This window comes from Pagrus major, chromosome 13 (genome assembly GCF_040436345.1).
Source record: "Pagrus major chromosome 13, Pma_NU_1.0".
In the NCBI taxonomy this organism is placed as follows: Eukaryota; Metazoa; Chordata; class Actinopteri; order Spariformes; family Sparidae; genus Pagrus; species Pagrus major.
The window spans coordinates 19880426-19901996 of record NC_133227.1 but is presented as its reverse complement, the minus strand read 5'-3'; the positions used below and the strand labels follow the sequence as shown (position 1 = coordinate 19901996).

At 37.8% G+C, this 21571-nt stretch overlaps 2 protein-coding genes across 3 annotated transcripts; both read left to right on the top strand.

Annotated features, from left to right (window-relative positions):
* Positions 1–1855: 1855 nt before the first annotated feature.
* On the top strand, positions 1856–8338 carry LOC141007759 (cytokine receptor common subunit gamma-like). The gene is made up of 8 exons (XM_073480163.1): positions 1856–1996; positions 2632–2722; positions 3330–3499; positions 3746–3879; positions 3981–4146; positions 5432–5540; positions 6210–6267; positions 6387–8338. Exons 1-8 carry the CDS (start codon positions 1933–1935, stop codon positions 6648–6650), a joined length of 1056 nt encoding a protein of 351 aa, XP_073336264.1. The 5' UTR covers positions 1856–1932; the 3' UTR covers positions 6651–8338.
* A 116-nt stretch (positions 8339–8454) lies between these two features.
* On the top strand, positions 8455–13940 carry snx12 (sorting nexin 12). 2 transcript variants are annotated; one of them, XM_073480167.1, is made up of 5 exons: positions 8455–8803; positions 11645–11740; positions 12059–12183; positions 13295–13385; positions 13924–13940. In XM_073480167.1, the coding sequence occupies exons 1-5, from the start codon at positions 8645–8647 to the stop codon at positions 13927–13929; spliced, it is 477 nt and encodes a 158-aa protein (XP_073336268.1). In that variant the 5' UTR covers positions 8455–8644; the 3' UTR covers positions 13930–13940. The 2 variants fall into 2 exon arrangements, with proteins under 2 accessions (XP_073336268.1, XP_073336267.1); XM_073480166.1 differs by lacking the exon at positions 13924–13940 and having other exon boundaries at positions 13295–13397.
* Positions 13941–21571: the final 7631 nt, after the last annotated feature.

The following is a 21571-nucleotide window of genomic DNA, read 5'->3' as shown; positions in this document are numbered from 1 at the left end:
GCACTGTGGGGCTTTTTCGATTGACTTTGATGTAATATCAATATTTGCATGTAGTTTTAGCCTCAGCTTCTTTGTGGTATTTGAGCATGTCTGAATAATTTCAATATCTGATAAAAAGCTAAAATTCATCTGCATGTTCATGTGTAAAAGACACAAAACAGGAAAAAGAGCAGTAAAACCACAGGATGTTCACAAGAAAAAAAAAACCCAATGTCCGATTCACTGGAAATGAGCTGAGATGAGCTGACTTTCAACTGAGTCAGAGATCAAATGAGAAGTTAAAGGTTTGACGCAAATATGGGGGTTGGGTGCTTGTTCTTGATGAAATTATTAATTTTGCTGATGTGGGCAGAAGATGACCGTGTTTATGTGCTAAGGAAACATTACAAAACCTATTTCAGCATTGTGTATTTTGCCATTGTACGCATTTTGTGTTCTTCTCTGTGAATCTTTGTACATATTTGGAGGGTTAGTTTCTCCAGAATTGCAGCACATAGGTTCTTAAAATATCAGCATATCTTTGATTATTCAATGAAGATTAGAAAATGTGCCTGGGTGCTGTTGTACACACTAGATGTACCTACTCAATCATTATTTTTGACATGGTTTCCTCTGGTAGGAAACAAAAACCCACAAAACTCAAGTTTGGAGCGCACACAGAAAGCGACATGCACAGGCCTATGTCATGCACGAGATACATTTTAGCTCTTGGTTGCTTGTTATAAGTGTAGAAATAATGATTGACAGATAATTTAATTGGGGCAACATGAGAGTTTTCTGACACATTGTTCATTCATATGCTGGTGGAAACATCCAATATCTTGAAATTTGAATTTGGTAAACTATTGCATTCACATTTCATCCAAAAACCTTACAGCTCTCTCTCTCTACTTTATCTTTCTTTTGTTAAAAAGTAAAGAGCGGTAATGGCTATCCTTGAAACAGACATTGACTGTGCATGTGCTGTACAACTGTCAGATATCCTTGTGACTCTAAAAGTGTTGAAACATACTGCCACTTTATTATCTGCTATAAAGCTAAATTTGCAAAACAGATTTTTATCTGCATGGGCCGGCAAGACATTTTCCATAGATTTTATCAGTCTGTAAGTCAGTTGCTGGGGCCACAAAAATTTCCCCACCCTTTTGCAGGCATAGTTTTCACCGTTGGAGGCTGAAATTTGGCATGGAGGTCAAGTGAAAGTGTTTGTGTTCATGCCAGTTGGCTAAAAGCAGGTGTGGTAGTGGCTGTGGTGGCCAATAACATAAAGGTGCATAACTTCTAAATGGATTCACGTAACATTACCACATTTTTACAGAAAGACATACACAAACACACACCACATAGCAAAGTCGGTTCGACCCAGTGACGGGCAACACAGCCACTTACACTCGGCCCACATACAGCAATGAATTACACTCCACAGGTGGTCCAGATCTGGCAGCCATGCTCATGCAGGTGCACATGAAATGGGCCTGGATTTAGCAGCTGTATCAGTATGTCTGGCCCAGAACCCAGGCTTATGTCATGGTCACCTGTGACCCAGCCTCAGCCAGACCACTTTGCATAAGGTATTCAGTTTGTTCACTTTAAATGATATATTTTTGAAAGTTAAGAATTTGGTTATACAACTTTTGAAAAGAACTTAACTGGGATTGATGAACAAATAAATGTAGTGTTTGGTTTCACCAAATTTCATTATAAAATATATCAGAAAATTGTGTGTTATTTTACATTATACATAGGCTGCATACAGCATGAGGCCTGTCTGCAGCCATGTCATGTGAATATACAGCCCTATCAGTTTCCGTTGACAGGAAGCAGCCCACGACAATCAAGCAGCGAACAAGGAAGTGACTATAAAATGTAGAGAAACTCAGATGTAGACGACCTCTGGCTCTCGCTGAAAGCTTCCTATTTCAAAGTTCCACGATGCCAACTCGCCTGCTTTTACTTCTCTGTCTGACAGGACATGTGTTTGCCAAGAAACCGCCAGGTAAAAACCTTTTTAAGTCTAACAAATCATTTTTTTAAATTATAGGTAAACTACGACATCAGTGATAACTGTCTTTAAACTATTTGTATTTGTCTGAGCAGTTATTCAATTTGCTAAAGGGCTTCTTGCTGATCTAATCATATTGTTTTACATTTGGTTGTCATGGGGTGAATCTGCCTTTCTTGTCTTCTTGTATTGAAATAATCTATAATAAACAGAAATCTTCATTATCACCATTATCATTTTGGTAACTTTCCGAAAAAATAAAACCCAGTTTAGAAAGAAGACGTGGATGGCACATGTGTCTTTAAATATAATTAAGTCATCATATTGTAAACAATGTTTGTATTGTGATTGGATAAATAATGATTGAATAAATAATAAATTGAATTCCAATAATAAATTGAATTAAACTGTCAGTTATGGGCATTTTTTTGTAAATTCCCCATGATGTCATGAGTCACCATTTCCTAGTTATGTGTGTGTGAGTGGACTGCTATTACTGTAGTCTACGTGTGTGTGTGTGTATGTTTGTGCGTGCGAGCTTGTGTGTGAGTGTGTGTGTGTCACTCTGATGATGTTTGTTCAGTTTTCTTCATGAATTGTTGGTCCCATCCCTATTGTGTCTCTGACAGATGTGGACTGTTTGGTGGTGCATATGGAATATGTCCACTGTTCCTGGAATAAGCGGGGGACTCCAGAGGTCAATTACACCTTCTACGGCTGGTTTGTATAACTTGTGACTTTAACCCGAGCAAATTCGAACCATGAAACACATTTTGTAAAGACATCTGAATTGATCAAACTGCCAAGGGTAACATTTTGGACTTGATAAAAGATAAAAGTCAAAATCCCTCACTTTTACTTTCACCCTCAAACTTAAAAATGATAAAAAGCTGTTAATGGCATTTCTTTTTAACTAAAATGCTCCTTTTCTTGTTTGCGATTAATCATGTGATCACTTAAGGGAGTTAAGGGACCTCATTGTAAACTGAAGACACTTGTGCTGCGCTGTGCACCACTTTGCGACGGGTGAAGGCCCCTTAGAGGTTTAATAAATATAAAATATAAATAAATATGGGCCCTAATATCTCAATTTAGTAAATTACAGACAGGAACATCACAAAGAAAAGAAAAACTTGTCATATTGTAATATGTTTAATTTATCCTGTCCCCAGGCCAATGGGATATGTGACCCTTTCTGTGTCAATTCAACAACAACATTTCCCAAATATTCCAGTGGCAGATGACTGAAAGATTAAGTGATCACTACCGCATTTTTTGCTGCATACTTTGCCTTGTGTGTGAATGACTAAATGTAATTTCTATGCAGGTTCGAAAATAAAAACTGCCGTGAGTGCACCACTTATCTGTCAGAGAACGGCACAATCACTGGATGTAACCACCTCTATCTGAACAGAAACGACAGGTTCAGCACATTTCACACCAAACTGCAACATGGCAACAAAGTTTTTGAGAAGCGGCATGAGCTTAAAGAAAAAGGTATGCTTATCTTCTGGGGGGCAATATAATATTTGGAGGCTTTATTCAAAATAGTAAACCAATTAATGAAGGCGAGGCAGTTTAATTTTATGGGAAGAATTTTTGTTTATATCTACTAGTGCAGAATTACTGTAACTTAGATCTATAATCTTTTTCTAGGCAAGGAAAAAACAATGTTAGCATTTGGCATTACCTTTTCATCACATTGTATATTCTCTATCATTGAATGGTCTGTGTTGTCTCCAGTCATGTTATATCCACCAACCAACCTGACTGTTAAGATGGAAACCGACGCCAACCTGTGGTTTTACTGGAACCAGAGTTATTCAGGCTGTGTGGAGAGTGAAGCTCGCTACAGGATCAATAACAAGATCTGGAATGTAGGTGAAATTGAAGGAATAAAAAAGCTACCATTCAATCTTTAATAATCTTTTTTTGTTCATGTTTCTTTACCTTTTTTTATTGTTTTTATCCATTTTAGTCAGATCCTGTCAGTACTGGGATTCAGAATTACTGCATCAACTTGCCCTCCAACAGTTCACTTTATGAGGTTCAGGTGCGGAGCAAATTTGGGAAAACCTGTGCAGAATCTAACATCTGGAGTAACTGGAGTGAGCCTGTGTCCTGGGGAAACAACAACAGCACAGGTAAAATTGCAAAATTGACTGCTGTGAATAAAGCTTATGTACAGTAACTTAGAGTAGTTTGTATTAAAAGAATGAAGTAATCACTGATTTCTGCTAGCAACCAATAGAAACTGCATCATTACCTAATATCATACAGTCACATGCTAAAGTTATTATGAGCTAGAATGCCTAAATGGGACTAAAATTTGACCAGATGTGTCTCATGACTTATTTCCTATACTTTCTTCAAAAATGAACATAGGTTCTGTGAAAATAGATTTAAGCGTTATGATCATTGATGAATTCGAATATGTGAAACTTGTTATTGGTTTTGCAAAAAGATGATGATCCAAATGCAGACACGATGACAGTTAAGAAACAAAAAGCGAGCTTTAATAACGTGAACTGTCGTCCAAATATTAAAATCCAGGCCACAAAAAGGGCAGGCAACAATACTGACAAAACAAGATGGAGAGAATCCAAAAGACTAAAGAAAATAAAAAACTAAATAAAGTACAAACCAGGATGAAACTCGGGGGAACACAGGCAGAATTGCATAAAACATGAGGGCAGAGAACAAGAAGAGTAGACAAAGAGACTCAAGGAAAAAAACAGGAACGGAGAACGGAAACGCAGGACTGACGCAGGGAAACAGACAAACGCACGAAGATTACAGGGAAAACACAGTCTTTAATACATAGGGACTTATTAAGAAATAAAACAGGAGTACATAGAAAAGGGGCAAGAAAAAAGACTAAGACAGGACGTTGAAAGTCACAACAAGACACATGAGGATGAATTCTACAAAATAAAACAGGAAACATTTAAATTGTAAATCAAAATCATGCCAGAATTGGCAGTTTGACAATAATGCATAGTGTTGGTAGAGGTACACACTGTTATTTGTTTGTTCCCAAATACAATGCATGTTGATAAATCAGCTTTCATGACGAGAAATGTAATAGAGCCCATTTACAGCCTATCACAGCCAGTACTACTACTGGCAATCTTAACATATATCAAACAACGCGACAATCTGCAAAACAGTACAGTACAACAGTAAAAGGACAACATATTTAATGTTTTCTGTCATCAACCTCATTGATTTTTTTTATAAATTTATGCTTATTCTGAATTTGATGCCAGCAACATATTTCAAACAAGTTTGGTGGTTCACAAGCAGGGATGGACTGAGGTTCACCATTTTGTGAAACACAGAGTAGGCCTATATGTTGCTGTTTTTATGAAATCATTGCAATACACCTCTCTCTCTCTCTCTCTCTCTCTCTCTCTCTCTACCTGACAGTCAAATTACCTCCAAAGGATGGTTCAATGTCTGTGTGGACCCCAGTGATGTATGTGTTGGGTGCTCTCACCCTCATCCTAATGGTCATGATGTTGCTGCACCATGAAAGGTGAGTTGGCACCTATGTCATGTGTAAATCCTGGTAGTTTCTTTAGTACCACCAACATGTTCCTGATCAAACTGTTATCAGCTGTTAGCATTATGCTGTAGAAATGTGAATTTTAAAGGGAGAGTAAATGTAAGTGGTGATGGGAATAAAAGCCACATTTTTAAAGATATTGTGACATTTCTGCATCAAAACAACTAGACAATGTTATATATTTTCTTGAGTTGGGCACTAACATTATCCCAAAGCTCAAACCAGAGAAATCTGTACATTTACTCAAGGTAACGATGTGTTTCATGTGGTCGAATGTTGCTATAACATCCTGGAAAGAATCAAAAAGTGAGAAAGGAACATGACCAAACATTGTGCGAATTATAGTTTGTCGATGAACATTTCCACCTGAGTCACACCAGATAGGTTTCATGATTTCACGCTACTTATGTCTCTTGTTTTGTTTTGATGAGAGACCCCTAGTGGCAGAAATGGCACGCTGTTTGTTTAAAGCACTTTGTAATTCAAAACATTTTGAGAGATTATGTCGTCACGAGATGCTAGTGAGGTCATGTACAGCAGAATCAAAAACAAAACAAGCACAAGAGTTGAGAACAAACATAACAAACGTGAGTTGTTGTTGATCGTCTAAGAGTGAAAATGTGCCTTCCTTCCATACAGGGTCAGATTCATCCTGATGCCTGTGCCTGTTCCCAAGCCGACCTTCAACTTCAAAGAGGTTAGTAGCATCCAGAGCTCTGTGCACAGAACATTTGTATTTTTTTTTAGGCAGTCACTGAAAGGATTATATGAGAAGACAGAGTGTACATTCAGCAGCCTACAACTTCTTTTTTAAAGGAATGGCTTCAAGGGTCCAACTGCCTGAAGTCTGAGAGTTTTTACCCTAACTACAATGAGCATGTCTGTCCCGTCCGCGAGTACTCTCCTGTCTCCCAGTCCAGCAGCGACAGCTCCGACTGCTCCACCTCCTCCATCACGACCGACCAAACCGACTGCTCCGTCTTCATCCCTTTGGACGGGTCAGACCTGTCTACCTCCTGCTCCTCTTCCACCTCCACAGTGTCTGTCTCATCTGAGGAGGCGGAGAAGGTTTCTGTTTAGGAGGCAGCTCAGGCACGGTTGGGTTTTTACCTAAGGTTTATAATCAAGACCAAGGATCAAAAAAGTGGATAAATGACCTATATTTACTGTGAGTCCTACCTTTATCAGTGATCTGTGTGTTTCATTACACCAGGGGACCACAATGGAAGTTCCCCTCACATATAAGACAAAGGGCATTTAAAACAATCACTTCCTCTAATCCCTTACAACGTCTGGTTTAAGGTTAACAACAACAACAATAAATGTTCTAAAAACACATCAGTTACTCCTAAAACATAGTTTATTATGAGAGAAAAATCTTTCACATTACGGACTTACTTATGACAAGTGAATATATTAAAGTCTGCATGAGGAATATAATATCCAATGTTTCTTAAAACTCACTGACTTGGGGCGCCCATCAGCTCAGTTGGTAGAACGGGTCCAATGTGCAGAGGCTTTGCCCTGCTTCCTGTCATCTTTCTGAAGCTGTCCTATCAACAAAGGCCAAAAAAACAATTTAAAAAAAACTTTTGCAGCTTTATTTTCAGCTTTGAAGTTTTATTCTTCTGCTTAAATTGGAGACTAGTTCATATTCTGCACTGGGTATATGATTTACAGACTCTGAAATATGATATCATTCACTCACTTCTCTTTGGCTATTTCAGGGAAGCATTTCAATAGCTGGTTGAAAGTTAGGTCAACTTAAAAAGGGGAAATACTTTCAGGAAAATTGCATTTTTATCGATAACTGACATTGATAAAATGGAATATCCCAATATGTTGGGCAAAACACCTTAATAGTAATGTGATGATATTTGAGATATGACTCTTTATATTAACTGTAAAGTACTGACGACTAACACAATGTATAATGTCTAGGAAGGCAGCATTTATTGTTCTCAGGTACCACTTTCTAACCTCTGCCAAGAAGTTTATGTTTTCGTCCGTTCATTTGTCGGTTTGTCTGCGAGATTACAGAAATCTTGCTAAAACCAAATGGATTTCTACAAAACTTGGAATGAGAATGAGTCTCAGCACACAATAGACCTCTTTATCTTTTGGATTAAAGGATGAATCCATGATTGTTTTTTTTCTGACTTTCTTAACATTGTGAGATAAGGTGTTTTTCAATGTTTTTGTTAATTTCACAGGGTACAATGCATGGATGTTGATGATTTTTTTTTGGCGTATATAGGTGGCTGGTGTCTATGAGTGAGTAGCTATAATTTGATGCAGATCCAAATAAAAACACAAATCTAGCGGATATAAATTTGTTTTATTTGAATTTGGATTCGGCTTGATTGAATTAAAGGCGACTGTCGGGCCTTGGTGGAGGTATGCACTCTACTGAGTGCCATTATAGTTAATTAAGCTCTTGCAATTGATCTACAAAGCATTGCTGAATAATTTATTATGCATCAATAAAGCCATTAGTTACTATGTATAGTGACACCACTACTGATAGTCTAATACTCAGGTGATCTAGTGTGCTGATATCAAGATTAACATAATAATCTGTGTATTATATTCCTTTAATTTTTAATGTCTTACTGTATTTGAATGTACTTTTTAAATTTGTTTTTTGTTTTTATACTTGTATTTTAATGTTTGTGTCCAACATCTGTATCTCAGCTGTGCAGTCTTGCTTTATTTTTTTTCCTGTGTGCTAAATAAATCTAAATAAATAATAAATGTGTGCAACAGTACATGATATTAGGGTAACCTAGTTCAATCTGCCCCGTCCACTTATCTTCATTGCCCATTAGAGGGAGCGCAGTGTCCCGCACAGCACGGAACTGAGTCAACGCATTTTTCAGATTCAAGAAGGGTAGGGCGCAGGGCGGCTGGCCCCCGCAAGAAGAGAGAGAGATACACAAGTCAGCTACTTCCTTAGCTGAACCGATCAGCTATCGCAATCAATTGATGTCTTCAGATGAGATTTAAGATTTTAATGTGCATTTAGTTGGTTTGAATTCGCCGTTGGTCGTCCAAAAAAATTACAGCCCGACAAAATGTCAGAGGTGGCCGACACTCGCCGGTTGAATTCCAAGCCCCAGGACCTGCTGGATGCTTACGGCCCCCCCAGCAATTTTCTGGAAATAGACGTTTATGATCCACAAACCATTGGAGTTGGACGGACCCGGTACACAACTTACGAAGTTCGCATGCGGGTAGGTGTCCGAAACCGCGAGCCAAAACAACACCTTTTTTTTTCTCGCAGCATTAGCTTTTATTCGCTAGGCTAACTGGTAATTACAGTGTTGTTGCTAGCCAGTTAGCATACCTAGCCGCTGTGCCGGAGTCAGCGCAGGGACGCGGCTGTGACGTTGACATTCGGCGCTTGGAGTGGCTCAAGATGGCGCGCCAGTAAAAATCAAGCACCGGGGATTGGCAGCGGCCTGCAAGTGTGGGTTTTTTTTTTTACCAGAGGCTGCTTGATGTAGTTGGTTAAGCAGCAAGGTTGGCGTGTAACTAGCTTGAAGTTTTGTGACCGTACGTGGTGAGAGCATGCATACAGTTTTCAGCCATGTGACTTGTTTAGAGTTAAAGTTACAGTCTTTTAAAACAAACTAAATCCTGTGAAACGCAATGAAACATCACGAGAGTCCCAGCAGACACAGCGAAGCTAGAAGCTAACGTTAAACGCTACTGGCGCTTAGATATTCCCTGGCAAGAAAGTAAGGACTAATTTAACATTACCAGCGTATAGAGATGTGAAAGTAGGTCGGTCGACGACGTCAACAGACATACAAGAAACGATACTACTGCTCAGTAAACATGAGGCGAGTGAAAACGCTAGCGACGTAGCTAAACAAATGGTAATGCTAACAATGTCGATGTTTGTATGGAAACGGGAGAAGTGGTTTGCAGTGTCGCCTGTTTTTAATTCTCATTATTTAATGGTAAATATACGAACAATTGCACTCATAGTAAGAGGTGTGGCACGTTTAACTTCCTCGTTTGGTCAACTGGCAGTTAAGTTTGTACGAGCGGGACAGGCTGTGAAATCCCTGACACAGCTGAGTTTGAGAGCCACATTTTCAGGAAGCTTATGCTAAAGCTGGGATTGCGTAATTGAGACTTATTAGGCTTGTCTCGACAAGAGCTCCTGAAACTCATGGTGTTTTGTGCATCTCTACTTGTTGGACAGTTTGCCAATAACATTCGTGATCTCATGCAGGTGTACAGCCACTGAGTGATAGTTTTTTTGGAGCAGAGGTGAGCAGTGTTGCCAGATTTGGCGAGAGAAACAAGCCCAAAAGAAGCGACCTGGCTTTGACAAAAAAAACAAAACAAAACCCTAACCCACTCTGCAAAAACAAATCCAAAAGACATCCATTGGAGAGCCAGAATGAAAGATGACGCCTGTCTTAGATGTCTTTTCAGCGTTCACCAGTGATGTCCAGGTGACATCCTTGCAGGGTTCAAAATTAAAGCTTTTACAATGTAGTTTTTGGCATCAACTTCAGTCACAGATGTCTAAAGAACTTGGAATATTAGCCTACTTGATGAAGGTTGGATGACCAAAACATGGTCTGTAATAAAGCTGATTAATAGCTCTCCTGGTAGAGTGCACGGCTCAAACTCCTTCTGCAGCTTTTGCTGCATGGAGTAAAATTTGGCCATCAGAAAAACTTTCATTTTGAGCGACAAGAAACTTTTTAGACGTCTTTGACTGAAGTTGAAAAGATGTCAAAACTTCATTGTAGAAACTTAAACTTTGAACCCTGTAAGGATGTCACTTGGACATCAATAGTGAACATTGAAAAGACGTCCAAAAAATCTTTCATTCTGGCTGTCCACTGGACGGCTTCAGAGACGTTGGATCGACATCTTTTTGATATGTTTTAAATTGCATATAATGAGCGGGCCAAATGTCACTGAATAACCTCGTATTTGGGATTTTAATCATATCACTGCACTTTATCAAGTAGGCTACTGCATTATCACCCATGAAAACTGGCATGTTGAAGAAGATCTGCATGATTGCTTAATTTTTCACACTAAACTTACAGTATCTGCAGAATGCCTTTGAATGCCCCATCTAAGGACGTCTAATCCAGTCCTTCAACACAGTCTCTTACTCCCACTCTCCCATATTTCGCCCACCCTGTCCCTGGCATTGTTAGCTCGGTAGCTAAAAAATACCTTTTATAATCACACTGTTTTTCTTTAAAATGTCATCCGTGTCTGTGTTGTGTATGGGGGATAGGGAGGGGCGGAGGGAACAGCGTTGTAAACTGACAGTAAAACATGTCAAACTATAGCATTTAAGCTTCATTTGACAGGGTAGGCAGGAAACATGGGACCAAGCTCAAAGAAGCAGCTACACTTGGGAAACAAGCCCAAAAAATATGCAACCCGCAAAAATTTGTAAGCGACTTTGCAGAAAAACAAGCTCAAGGTCACTTATGATAAACAAACATGGCAACCCCGGAGGTGAAGTCCACTAATCAATGTTAATTTTTGTTCATTTACATATCTAAATAGTGCTGACTCACAACTTTAGACAGACCAAAGCAAACCAGCCAACATTTACAGGAACACATTTTTCATTACAGCCCACTCACACTGTCTACAGCAGTGAATCATGGGGAAGTCATGTTAAAGGGTCTCCCCCTCAATAACCACAAAAACACTGAGCGAAACTTGTATGAATCACCGCCATCAGTTGCACGGACCATTGGGGCACGCTCATTTCTCCCTATTTACTGACATGAAATCTAAATCATCTGTTGCCCATAAAATAATCAACCACCAGAGATTTACACGGGAAAAGAACAATTCTCACCCTAGACTAGTTTGTTAGTCTAATTCTTGACTTGTATCACAATAATTTGGTCAAAATATGGCAGTAAGAGATATGTTATGTCACACCTTTGTCTCTGAAGGCACTTCTACAATACCCTCAGCACTCAGTCATGATAGTAACTAACCCTAACCCGTAATGATTGAATGTAGATTAAATCAGTGGCTATATTGTGTGTTTTTTTTTCTTCTTTTTTGTGTAGACAAACCTTCCCATTTTCAAACTGAAGGATTCCTGTGTGAGAAGAAGATACAGTGACTTTGAGTGGTTAAAGAATGAGCTGGAAAGAGACAGTAAGGTGAGTGCACAATAATGACATGGTTCAGGATCATCATTTAAGCAGGCTGGTGGGTACAAACTAATAATTATGATTATGATGAGTGACGATGTTTGTGTTGCATTTAGAACAATAGAAGCCCTACATGGATGATCATGTAAAGTAAACAGTATGATTACACTGTAGGTTTGTCCTCTGTGTTGATAGTAAATGAAAATGTGAGTTTAGTATATTTATAGAAATGGCTGCAGCTTTGACCTTACAGCACAGCAGGTGTGGATTTTTGACTTCATAATTTTCATTGTTGCTATCACCTGTGTTGACCCCCGACACCTGCAGATTGTAGTACCATCTCTGCCGGGCAAAGCCCTGAAGAGACAGTTGCCATTCCGCTCAGATGAGGGCCTTTTTGATGAGTCCTTCATTGAGGAGCGGCGAATGGGCCTGGAGCAGTTCATCAACAGGTCAGTCACTTCAACAGTCCTAATACCACTTTTGGTGTTAGACTTTTTCACATTGCCAGGAGACAAGTTTGCCTTTCTGATTTTTTTTTTTTGTGTCTTTTGTGCCACATTCGTCATCACGAATGCAGCGTAAAAACAGGGAACAGTAGAAAGTGGTATTGTCACAATACTGGAATTCCTAACTTCGATACAATACCTTTTTAAAAATATCCATATTCGATACCACAGGGAACAATTGACGCGACGATAAGGGAATAACATTTCAGATTTTTATTAGAAAAAAAATATAACAAGGCTGCTGTCTGTTAAGCGCAACAGCATCCAAGTCAATTTACTTCTGGAGGAGGTGGGACTAAATAGGCACTTCAGAAGTGCATGTGTCAAGTTGCTGTCAGAGAGAAGAATAAAAAAAAGATTAAATACAGTCGATAGTGTCGATACTGCAATTTTTTTAATTGAAACCATTTAAAATAATTAGCCTCAACATTTTCTGATATTTTACTAATAGTAAGGAGCAAATCATAATCCTCATCAGTCTTCATCCAGATGACAGCAAAATTTGCAAGCTGACGAGCACGGAAGCCATGAACAACGGTTACTTTTAAATGTCTTTTGCTTCAGTCTCTATCAAACTCGGTGTCAACTGAGTGATGTTCGAGTGCTGCTTGATCAAAGACAGATGGAAAAGTACTTACAAGCCAGCAGCCTTAACTTCTACACCTGTCACATCATACAGTATAATTGCTTCTGAAGAGGGGCGAATATTAGCGTGTTCACCTGGGTGTTGTGTTTCCATCACAGCCTATCAAACCCCAGAGCAGCTAAATACCCAAGTCTGTTGAAACAGGAGTAAATGCTGATTATACTTATTCACATATAAGATGAAAGCCAGATGTTAGTGGGACTTTTGTCCAGTGTGATAGGGGTATACGTTAAAGTACATACTATGTTTTTAGGTGTAAATCATATTTAAAGCTGTATTTTCTAGCCACAAACTGTGTGAGCCTAAACAGAAATCCACTTATCTAGCAGAGTCAGACATTACCAAAGATGTTAAGCCCTTCACACGGCTTAACCTTATGTCTGTCCGTCTGTGTGTACGTATCTGTAGAATTGCAGGTCACCCCTTGGCCCAGAACGAGCGCTGTCTTCACATGTTTCTGCAAGAGGAAAGCATTGACCGTAACTACATTCCTGGAAAAGTACGACACTAGGGTTATTGAGGGAGGTGGGGGTGGTTAAACTCTGGGGTGGAGGTTGGACTGTCTCTTGCCTTTCTCTTCCCTGCCGTCATCTCTTTAATCTCTCTTTCTGCCTCTCTCTCTCTCTCTCTCAGTCTGTGTATATCATTATAAAGTCATATTGACACTATCTTCGGGTTAGAGTATGTTCTTCTGCTATATATCAGGACATATTGATAATGTTTCAAACAACTCTGTGACTCTTTCTCCCCCTTTCTGTGCATTTGTTTTATAATTGTACAATAAGGAAAGCAACCCCACAGTAGTTGTGATTGTATCGTGAAGATTTGGCTCTTAATCACAATTTTCAGGAATGAAAATAATGTACGATACATTCAGTCTTTCCCCCAACAAGTGTCATATATCTATGATTGTAATATAATGTGAATAAAGTAGAATAATGTCCAAATACGTGTGTTGGCGCTAATGTGTACCATAGGGATACATGTAGACTGTGAAGGAGAGTACTGATCATGTTTTGTTCTCTTTGTTTTTTTAGGTATGAATGAAGTAAGTTTGCTTTACTTTATCTTGTCTTCAAGAGCTTTCTGGAAGTTAAAGGGGGTTGCATGGGCAAGACCAAAGGCGATAGTTCACAAATACTTGAGGAAAACAATAATAATACCATATGTAAATGATCACAAGAGATCTGACTGCAATCTGTGGTTTTTAACCCTTTAAATGTGCCGCACATAGTCCCGGGTTGTCACATAAAACAACCAGCTATTCCCCAAAAATGTTGTAGTGATCATGGTGTGTTGCAAAGGGAAGAACATCCTGCAAGCCTGTTTTGGATGTAGAGAAAAATTGTGGGAAAGAAGAGAAAAAAAGCTTTTTTATTGATAATGCGTGCAATAAAGTTAACTTCTCAGAAACAGGCTTGCAGAAGTTTCTCAGTCCACCAGTGGAAACACAAACCACCACTCGTGTTTTGAGTTATGTGAACTATTGTTTAATGGGATTAAGTACTGTACATCACCAATGACTAGAGGTGCTTTTCGTATCAAACATGTCTTTTCAAACTAATTCTGATACATTGTCATTATCAGTAGCACTAATCACTGGCTGCATGGCAAACTTGCACGCTTTTTTTGCAATATATGTGTCAGTCTCGCTGACAGCTCATTTTACACGCTTCTGCTCACCATCATGTTGTTCAGTCTGTTGATTCAGATTTTTACTTCCTTAAAGGGCAACTCTGCCAATTTTACACCATAAAATGTGTTAATAGGTCTTGAGGCGTGCTACTGCATATGTGAAAAAGTAGTGTAAAGCCTTTTTTGGCTCCAGAGGAAACTCCATGTAATCTGATAAACTGCCTCAAATGATGTCACTCAGTGACTAAGTTGCATTGTGGGTAATGTAGGCTCCTGGTTTTGAAAAGCATTCCACTGGTCTAGCATCGACCATTATCAATTATTCTGACATTTTTGGACTCAGTATGGACAATTTCAAAAACAAATGATCAAAATCAATACAGCAGAACCAAAGATATCGCACTTTTCAAACCCGACGCCCACATTACCCACAATTCAACTTAGCCACTGAGTGACATCAATGTAGCCAATTTATCAGATTACACACAGCTTCCTCTGGAGCCACAAAAAGTTTTATACTACTTTTTCACATATGCAGTAATACTCCCCAAGACCTGTAAACACACTTTAATGTATAAAATTGGCAGAGTAACCCTTTAATATTTTTTTTCGGACATGAAAAACAAAGCAGCTGATGAGTAAATATTGAAAAAAAACTGCATTTTTATGTCACGCTTGTCTTTTGCATCCGATTCTACCATCAATATGTACAGTTCATTAGACATTGTTTATGTTTAATGAGCTAAATTCGTTTTAATGTCCTATTAAATTTTTATGTCCGTACATAAGGATTGCATTACACTAACTGCATATCGCTTACATGCAAGCGATGAATTAATAGCATCACAAAAAACATTAAAATTGACACATTTGTGATGCGAACATCTTCACTGCATGATGCCCACTCTTGAAGTCTGATGCGCAGGAACCCTTCAGCTCAGGGAATGTCTGTTCTGTTCCGACTCCATGTCATGAAAACTGCATGCAGTCCTGTGTGATGTACCATGCTTAGCTCGTATTAGAGCTGCCATCATTTTTTTTTTTTACTTGCCTGCCTAACTGAATAAGATGCAATTACCATTCAGTCCAAACAGTGTTGTCAATCTTAGTACCTTAATAGAAGCTAATAGTTGTTTAAGAAAATGATGTAGTATAGTTTGAGTATGAATAACTTTCTGGAGAAAGATGGTTGATTGTTACGTCTCATTTCCAGATTGTCAAATGCTGATGTCAGGGGTTGGTGCGTTTGCCAGCCCAAAGTGTCAGTATCTGATGACCCGAGGATGAGACTCCATCAGCTCTCTTGCCAGAAAGATACATTTTATTGCTTTAAAACTGACACCAACAAAGAGCACGCGTTAGCATGTTCAGTTTTATTCCCGGATTTAACGACACTTACAAAATAGTGCTCGGTAATATGGCCTTGAAATAATACCTGGATATTTTTAGGCTGTAGACTGCTGCAAGGATGACTTATTTTAAAAAAAAATTTAGGCTCGCCCTGGCTCCCTTGACTAAAAGCCTATGATATTATTGCAGAAAATAAGCTCTGTGGCAAACACAAATTTGTGATACTTTCATGTTTTTTGAAGCATAAATGCGATAACTGGTTTTCATTTACAATGGTCTAGTGAGTAGATGAGTCTCATTTAAGTCTCGTTTAATGTCCCCGACAACTTCTGTCGTCTCATTTAGCCACTTGTAAGCAACCGCATTTTGTTACCACATGAAGGCTTTATAATTCAAATGTGGGGTAATTAGTGACGTATTTTATGTCGTAAAACCAAAAGTTCAAATTTCCTAAGCTTGTCTTAACCACAGACTTTATTTCAGGCATTTAACCAAAAACCAATTCAAAAGCTATTGACTTTTGAGGGGGACAAGGGAGCCAGAAGTACAAAAAAGCTAATTATTTTCCAGGTTTTGGGACTCCTTCCTGTGGCACTCCAGCAATCCATCAAGCTTTACTTATACTTGAGAGAACACTGAGGAGTGACCCTCATTTATAATGACATCATATCAAACGAAAAGGATAAAACATAACAGGGAAGATTCTGTGTACCACAACAGGCTAAAATAGCCAAAGCCATTACAAAAAACAAAACAAAAAAAGCTTGAAAAAGTTGATAAAACTTTAAATAATGTAATATAATATTCAGTTACATAAAACTCCTAAAATTTTGCAGTTATGCCAGATAATCTATTAGGTAAAATAAAATGATAGTCATGTAAAATGGTCACGATTTAAAATTATAATTAAATGTAGTTATCTCAACAATTACAAGCGATGGTTGGGAGGTTTTTTTAATATATTGCATATTTTGAAATCTCCTCTAAAGTACTTCATAAATGCTAGGACTATGCGACAAAATCAAATATCGTGATATTTTTAACCAAATACCTGGATATCGATATTGCAACAATATTGTAGGGATGACTATTGGTGCATGAGAGTTTGATAAATAATCATCAGTAATGTGAATATGTTGACTATGTGGTAAAAAGCGAGTATTAGAACAAGAAGAACATTTTGGTAAGTTCATAAAATTACATCGCTTGACTGTGATGCAGCCTTTAAAACCAGGAACAAAACAAGACAACACCCAGGCCACATCACAATATAATGATATCCTAAATCTGTCGTCTCACATCACAACGTCTCACTCCTCAGCTCTTCCTGTTGCAAAATATGTGTGGTGCTTTCAGAATGAGTTTACAGCAAAAGTCTGTATATTGGTTCTGTCTGTTTTCCTTTTCCATGAAGGAAAACGAGAATACACTAATTTAAAATGATTCTAGAGACCATAATGCAATTCTGTTCAATGTCTTTAACTATTGCCCAAGCACCTGCCTCCTCTAACAAACAAATGCAAATCATCAAACAACGCTTTCTCTGTATAATATTCAAATGTTGTGCCATTACATCGGTCAGTGCATCTGCTCAGAGAGACTCGCAGCACTGGCCGCCCGACCATGTCTGTACATTATTTCTCATGTTTGCTGTCTGTCTCTTTCTCTCTCTTATTGCAAAGACAATACAGACTGCTGCACCTGCCCCATGTACATTTATTTCTACATCACGTCATTTAAAAAGCTGGTGGAAAATGTCAGAACTGATGAGTATCAACGGTGTAGGAAAAAAACACAACTGTTGCTCCCGGAGATCCAATCTATAAATTGTTTGATGTTGTGTCTTTATTCAGTCATTCCACATAAAGTATGTACATTATTTTTGATTCAGTAATCAGCGAAGAAAATGTTCCATATATCCTTTTGTCATAGCTAGATTTTTTTTTTACAATGATTGTTTTTTTTTTCTGAATGTTTTTTTTAATTTTTTTTTTTAATTGATTTGATCAACTTTAAAATGAGGGTAATTTCCTGCTTTGATTAGAGTTTTCTTTCGCTAGCAGAGATGTGATTTTGATGATAACCTCCCAAAGTTGAGCAACATGTAGCATCATGAAAAAGGACACAGACATGTCATTCCAATCAAAATATTTTCCCCCTGAGTTTTATGTTCTGGACATGCTCTTAGACGGGATTGTTCCCTGATTAATTGTTTTAACTCTGCTGTCTTAGTTACATCATCATGCCTACACTTTGGCTGTGTGTTGTCAAATCAGCTATTGGGAATGTTAAGTTAGATAAATAACCATATCTAAGCACTGTGACAAGAGGTTCATTATATGAACAATATTTCATTGTTTAAAGGCGTAATCAGCATCTGGTTTATTGATCTGAAATAAGGCTTATTCTGCGCTTATTTTCAGCTGTTTAATTCTTTCTATCAATATTATTGTGAAGTGTATTAATACATGTTACCATTGCAGTTCCACTATGGGTGACGAGGAACTTCCTTGTTAATTCTGTCCACCAATTAAATTTCCTGCTGCCTGCTGTCCCATGTCTACATGTCTCTTTTCAGTTTTTAAAGTGAAGAAATGGAAACAAAGCCACTCAAACTCCCCATTTTACTCTGTGTGATTAGTGCGTCACACTGAGAAGCAGTTAGACAGATCAGAGAGTCACGGCAGCTGGATGAACGGCCGCAGAGTGACGGATGACCTAATTCAACAATGAAATGGGAAAGAACATGGAAGAGGTTGAACTGAGTGTACATTTCTAGGAAGTTTTTACGATTCTTTGCATAAATCTTCCAACATGCGAAAAGATTTGACTACATTTTAAACTTTGTTCAAATCGGTCAGAACGCTTCTGTGCTTGTGGCCTGATTCGTAAGGGACTATGAAAATTACAGGTGCGGTGAGATCAGCAGAGCACCATGTTTCATCTTTGTGAGTTCCTAGGATTGTTAAATGTTAATTTTCCTTGGACTGAAACACCCTCCACAACATGTCAAAAATAATATAGCAGTGTTAAATTGGTACAACTTGTCTCCCAGTTTAAAGCTGTTTATGTAACTATTTACGGCTGACATGGTTTACTGGCAACTATTCGCATACTTACCTAACCTCACGATTTTCTTTGCCCTCTCCTGGTTTCCTCTCGGGGTCACAGTTCTCCAGTATTACAATTTATGACAATTTTTTAATACTTTTTCCCCTTTTAGTGTGTGAGAGACGGACAGAAATGTAGAGGAGAAGGAATATTTTAAACAAATTTCAGACATCCTGGGGAGGAGGGCTAAATATTGATTTATGTCAGATTTACACTAGAGGGCGACGTATACTGAGTTGTATTCTGAGAATTTATTTTCATTCTTTAAAAGTCAGCAGAATGCAGGAAACACAGTTCCTGAATCTCAAAATTTTCAAGGGCTAGACCCTCACAACCCTGCTTTGGTTTAGAAATGCTAAAGGTTGGCAGCTATAGCTCTTCATCAGTGTTGTAAAAAGTACCCAAAAGTCAAGATTGTGTGTTAAAATATTACTTTAGTAAAAGCGAAAGTCATCCATATGAATCGTACTTGAGTTGAAGTCTGAAAGTATCAAAAGTAATTTTCTGGCAACAAATGTACTTAGTCAATTATACATATATATTTACATGTACTGTATGTATATACTGTATATTATGGTTCAACCAATTACCCACCTGGTTGTTTACGTATCCTATATTGAGCAATTTTCTGGTATCAGATCAAAATCTGATTGTTCATAAAATAAATTCATAACCTCTGCCAAGGAGGCAATGTTTTCACCTGTGTCTGTTGGTTGGTTGGTTGGTTGGTTTGTCAGCAGGATTACACAAAAACTACTGAATGGATACCCATGAAACTTGCATGGAGGACGGGTCTCAGTCCAGAATAGACCCCATTTACTTTTGGAGCGGATCCAAGATTTTTTTCTCACTTTCTTTAACATTGCGAGATGTTTTTCAACCAAAAAAATAATCAAATAATGCACAGACCTTGATGAAAAAAATCAGGTGTATGAAATATGCTTTAATTGGTGTTGGATTAGGCTTTATTGAATTAAAGGCAACTGTTAGGCCTTGGTGGAGTTATTCGCTCTGCAGACTGCCATTCTAGTTTAGGAATGTATTTCTTTGGCTCCAATCCACCAAATCTGTAAAGTAACTAGTAACTAAAGCAATGTGTTAACTAATGTACTGAACCATACCTTTCAACAAAAATACACTTTACAGTGCTTTTAAACAGTCTTTATGTGTTACCAACACTTATCTTATGAACAAAAAGATTAAACCTGAGCAAAGTCTAGTTTTTGTAGCAGGAAGGAAGCATCATAACAAGTGCAAGTTGTGGCACTAAAGTGGCAACACTGGGTCTGTTTGTTTCACTGAACATGAATGTTAAAGTCCTCTAATCTGTTTCTTGATGTAGTTCACCATCAGGAAACTCAGGGATTAACAGGGGAATTCTGGCCACAGGTGGATTAAAGTTGTCCCAGAATAGTGATCTTGTGATGCAGATCTTGACCTGCAGGCGATCCAAAGCAGACATGACTGTAATTGGACACAATTGTGGCTTCCACATGAATTAAAGAAAGGTATTATAAACTGGAGACTCATACAGTGTTGCAAGTTGTACAGTTCTGCACAAGTTCACAAGGTTCCCTGTTAGGAAAAAAAAATCTGCTCATCTTTCAATTTAAAGGGGGAAACATTAAACTCATAGTTTCCACCATGAAACTTCCCCAGCTGATCACTTACATTAAAACAATTACTTTTTTGTATCACAAGTTTTCTGAAATGTTATGTTAGCATAATGCAAAGTAGGCATTATCTAATTAAAAATGCACTGATTTGCATACATTTCCAGAACAGAAATCTGAACATTGGATGAAGCCAGGTTAAAACTTAATTGTTTCATTTTGTTGACATATTAGAGTCAAAGATTTTTACAAAGGGAATTTGGGATATTTATTTATTTAATCAATTTTTGCCATGTTTTTAGGAATACAATGTTATATAAATCGGACAATGAATGATATATGAAGGAAACCCCTCTGTCATAAACTTCACAATATAGATGGGAATAAAAGTGGAAAGTTTGGTGTATGTAAGTACTAAGTGGAGATTTTTGGCTCGTCCTTTAAATTCAATACGTCTTTTAAACAAAAAATGGTGAATAGGGTAAAAATGTACTAATATTATCACTATGAAACTTCCCCAGTTCATTATTTACATCACGACAATTGTTTTTTTGTGTTATTAGTTTCCTGAAATTTTTACGAATAAGTATGCAAATGAGGCATAAGGAGAACAGAAATCTTAACATTGAATAAAGCCAGGTTCAAACCCTTTGTTTCATATTAGAGTTTTTACAGAGGGAATTTTGGGTATCTATTTTTATCAGTCCATAAAATAGCAGCAATAAAAAAAAATTATCAATTTCTGCTATGTTTATAAGAATCAAATGTTCTGTAAATCAGACAATGAATGATATATATGATATATAAACAATATATAAACAAACCCCTCTGTAATAAACTTCAGAATATAGACAGGAATAAAAGTGGAAAGTTTGGTGTGTGACTGAAGTCAAAACAGCCTTTAAAGATATATATTTGTTAGATATCATACATTTTAGACAAAAAATTATGCATGCTGTTGCTTTTACTTCTTAAA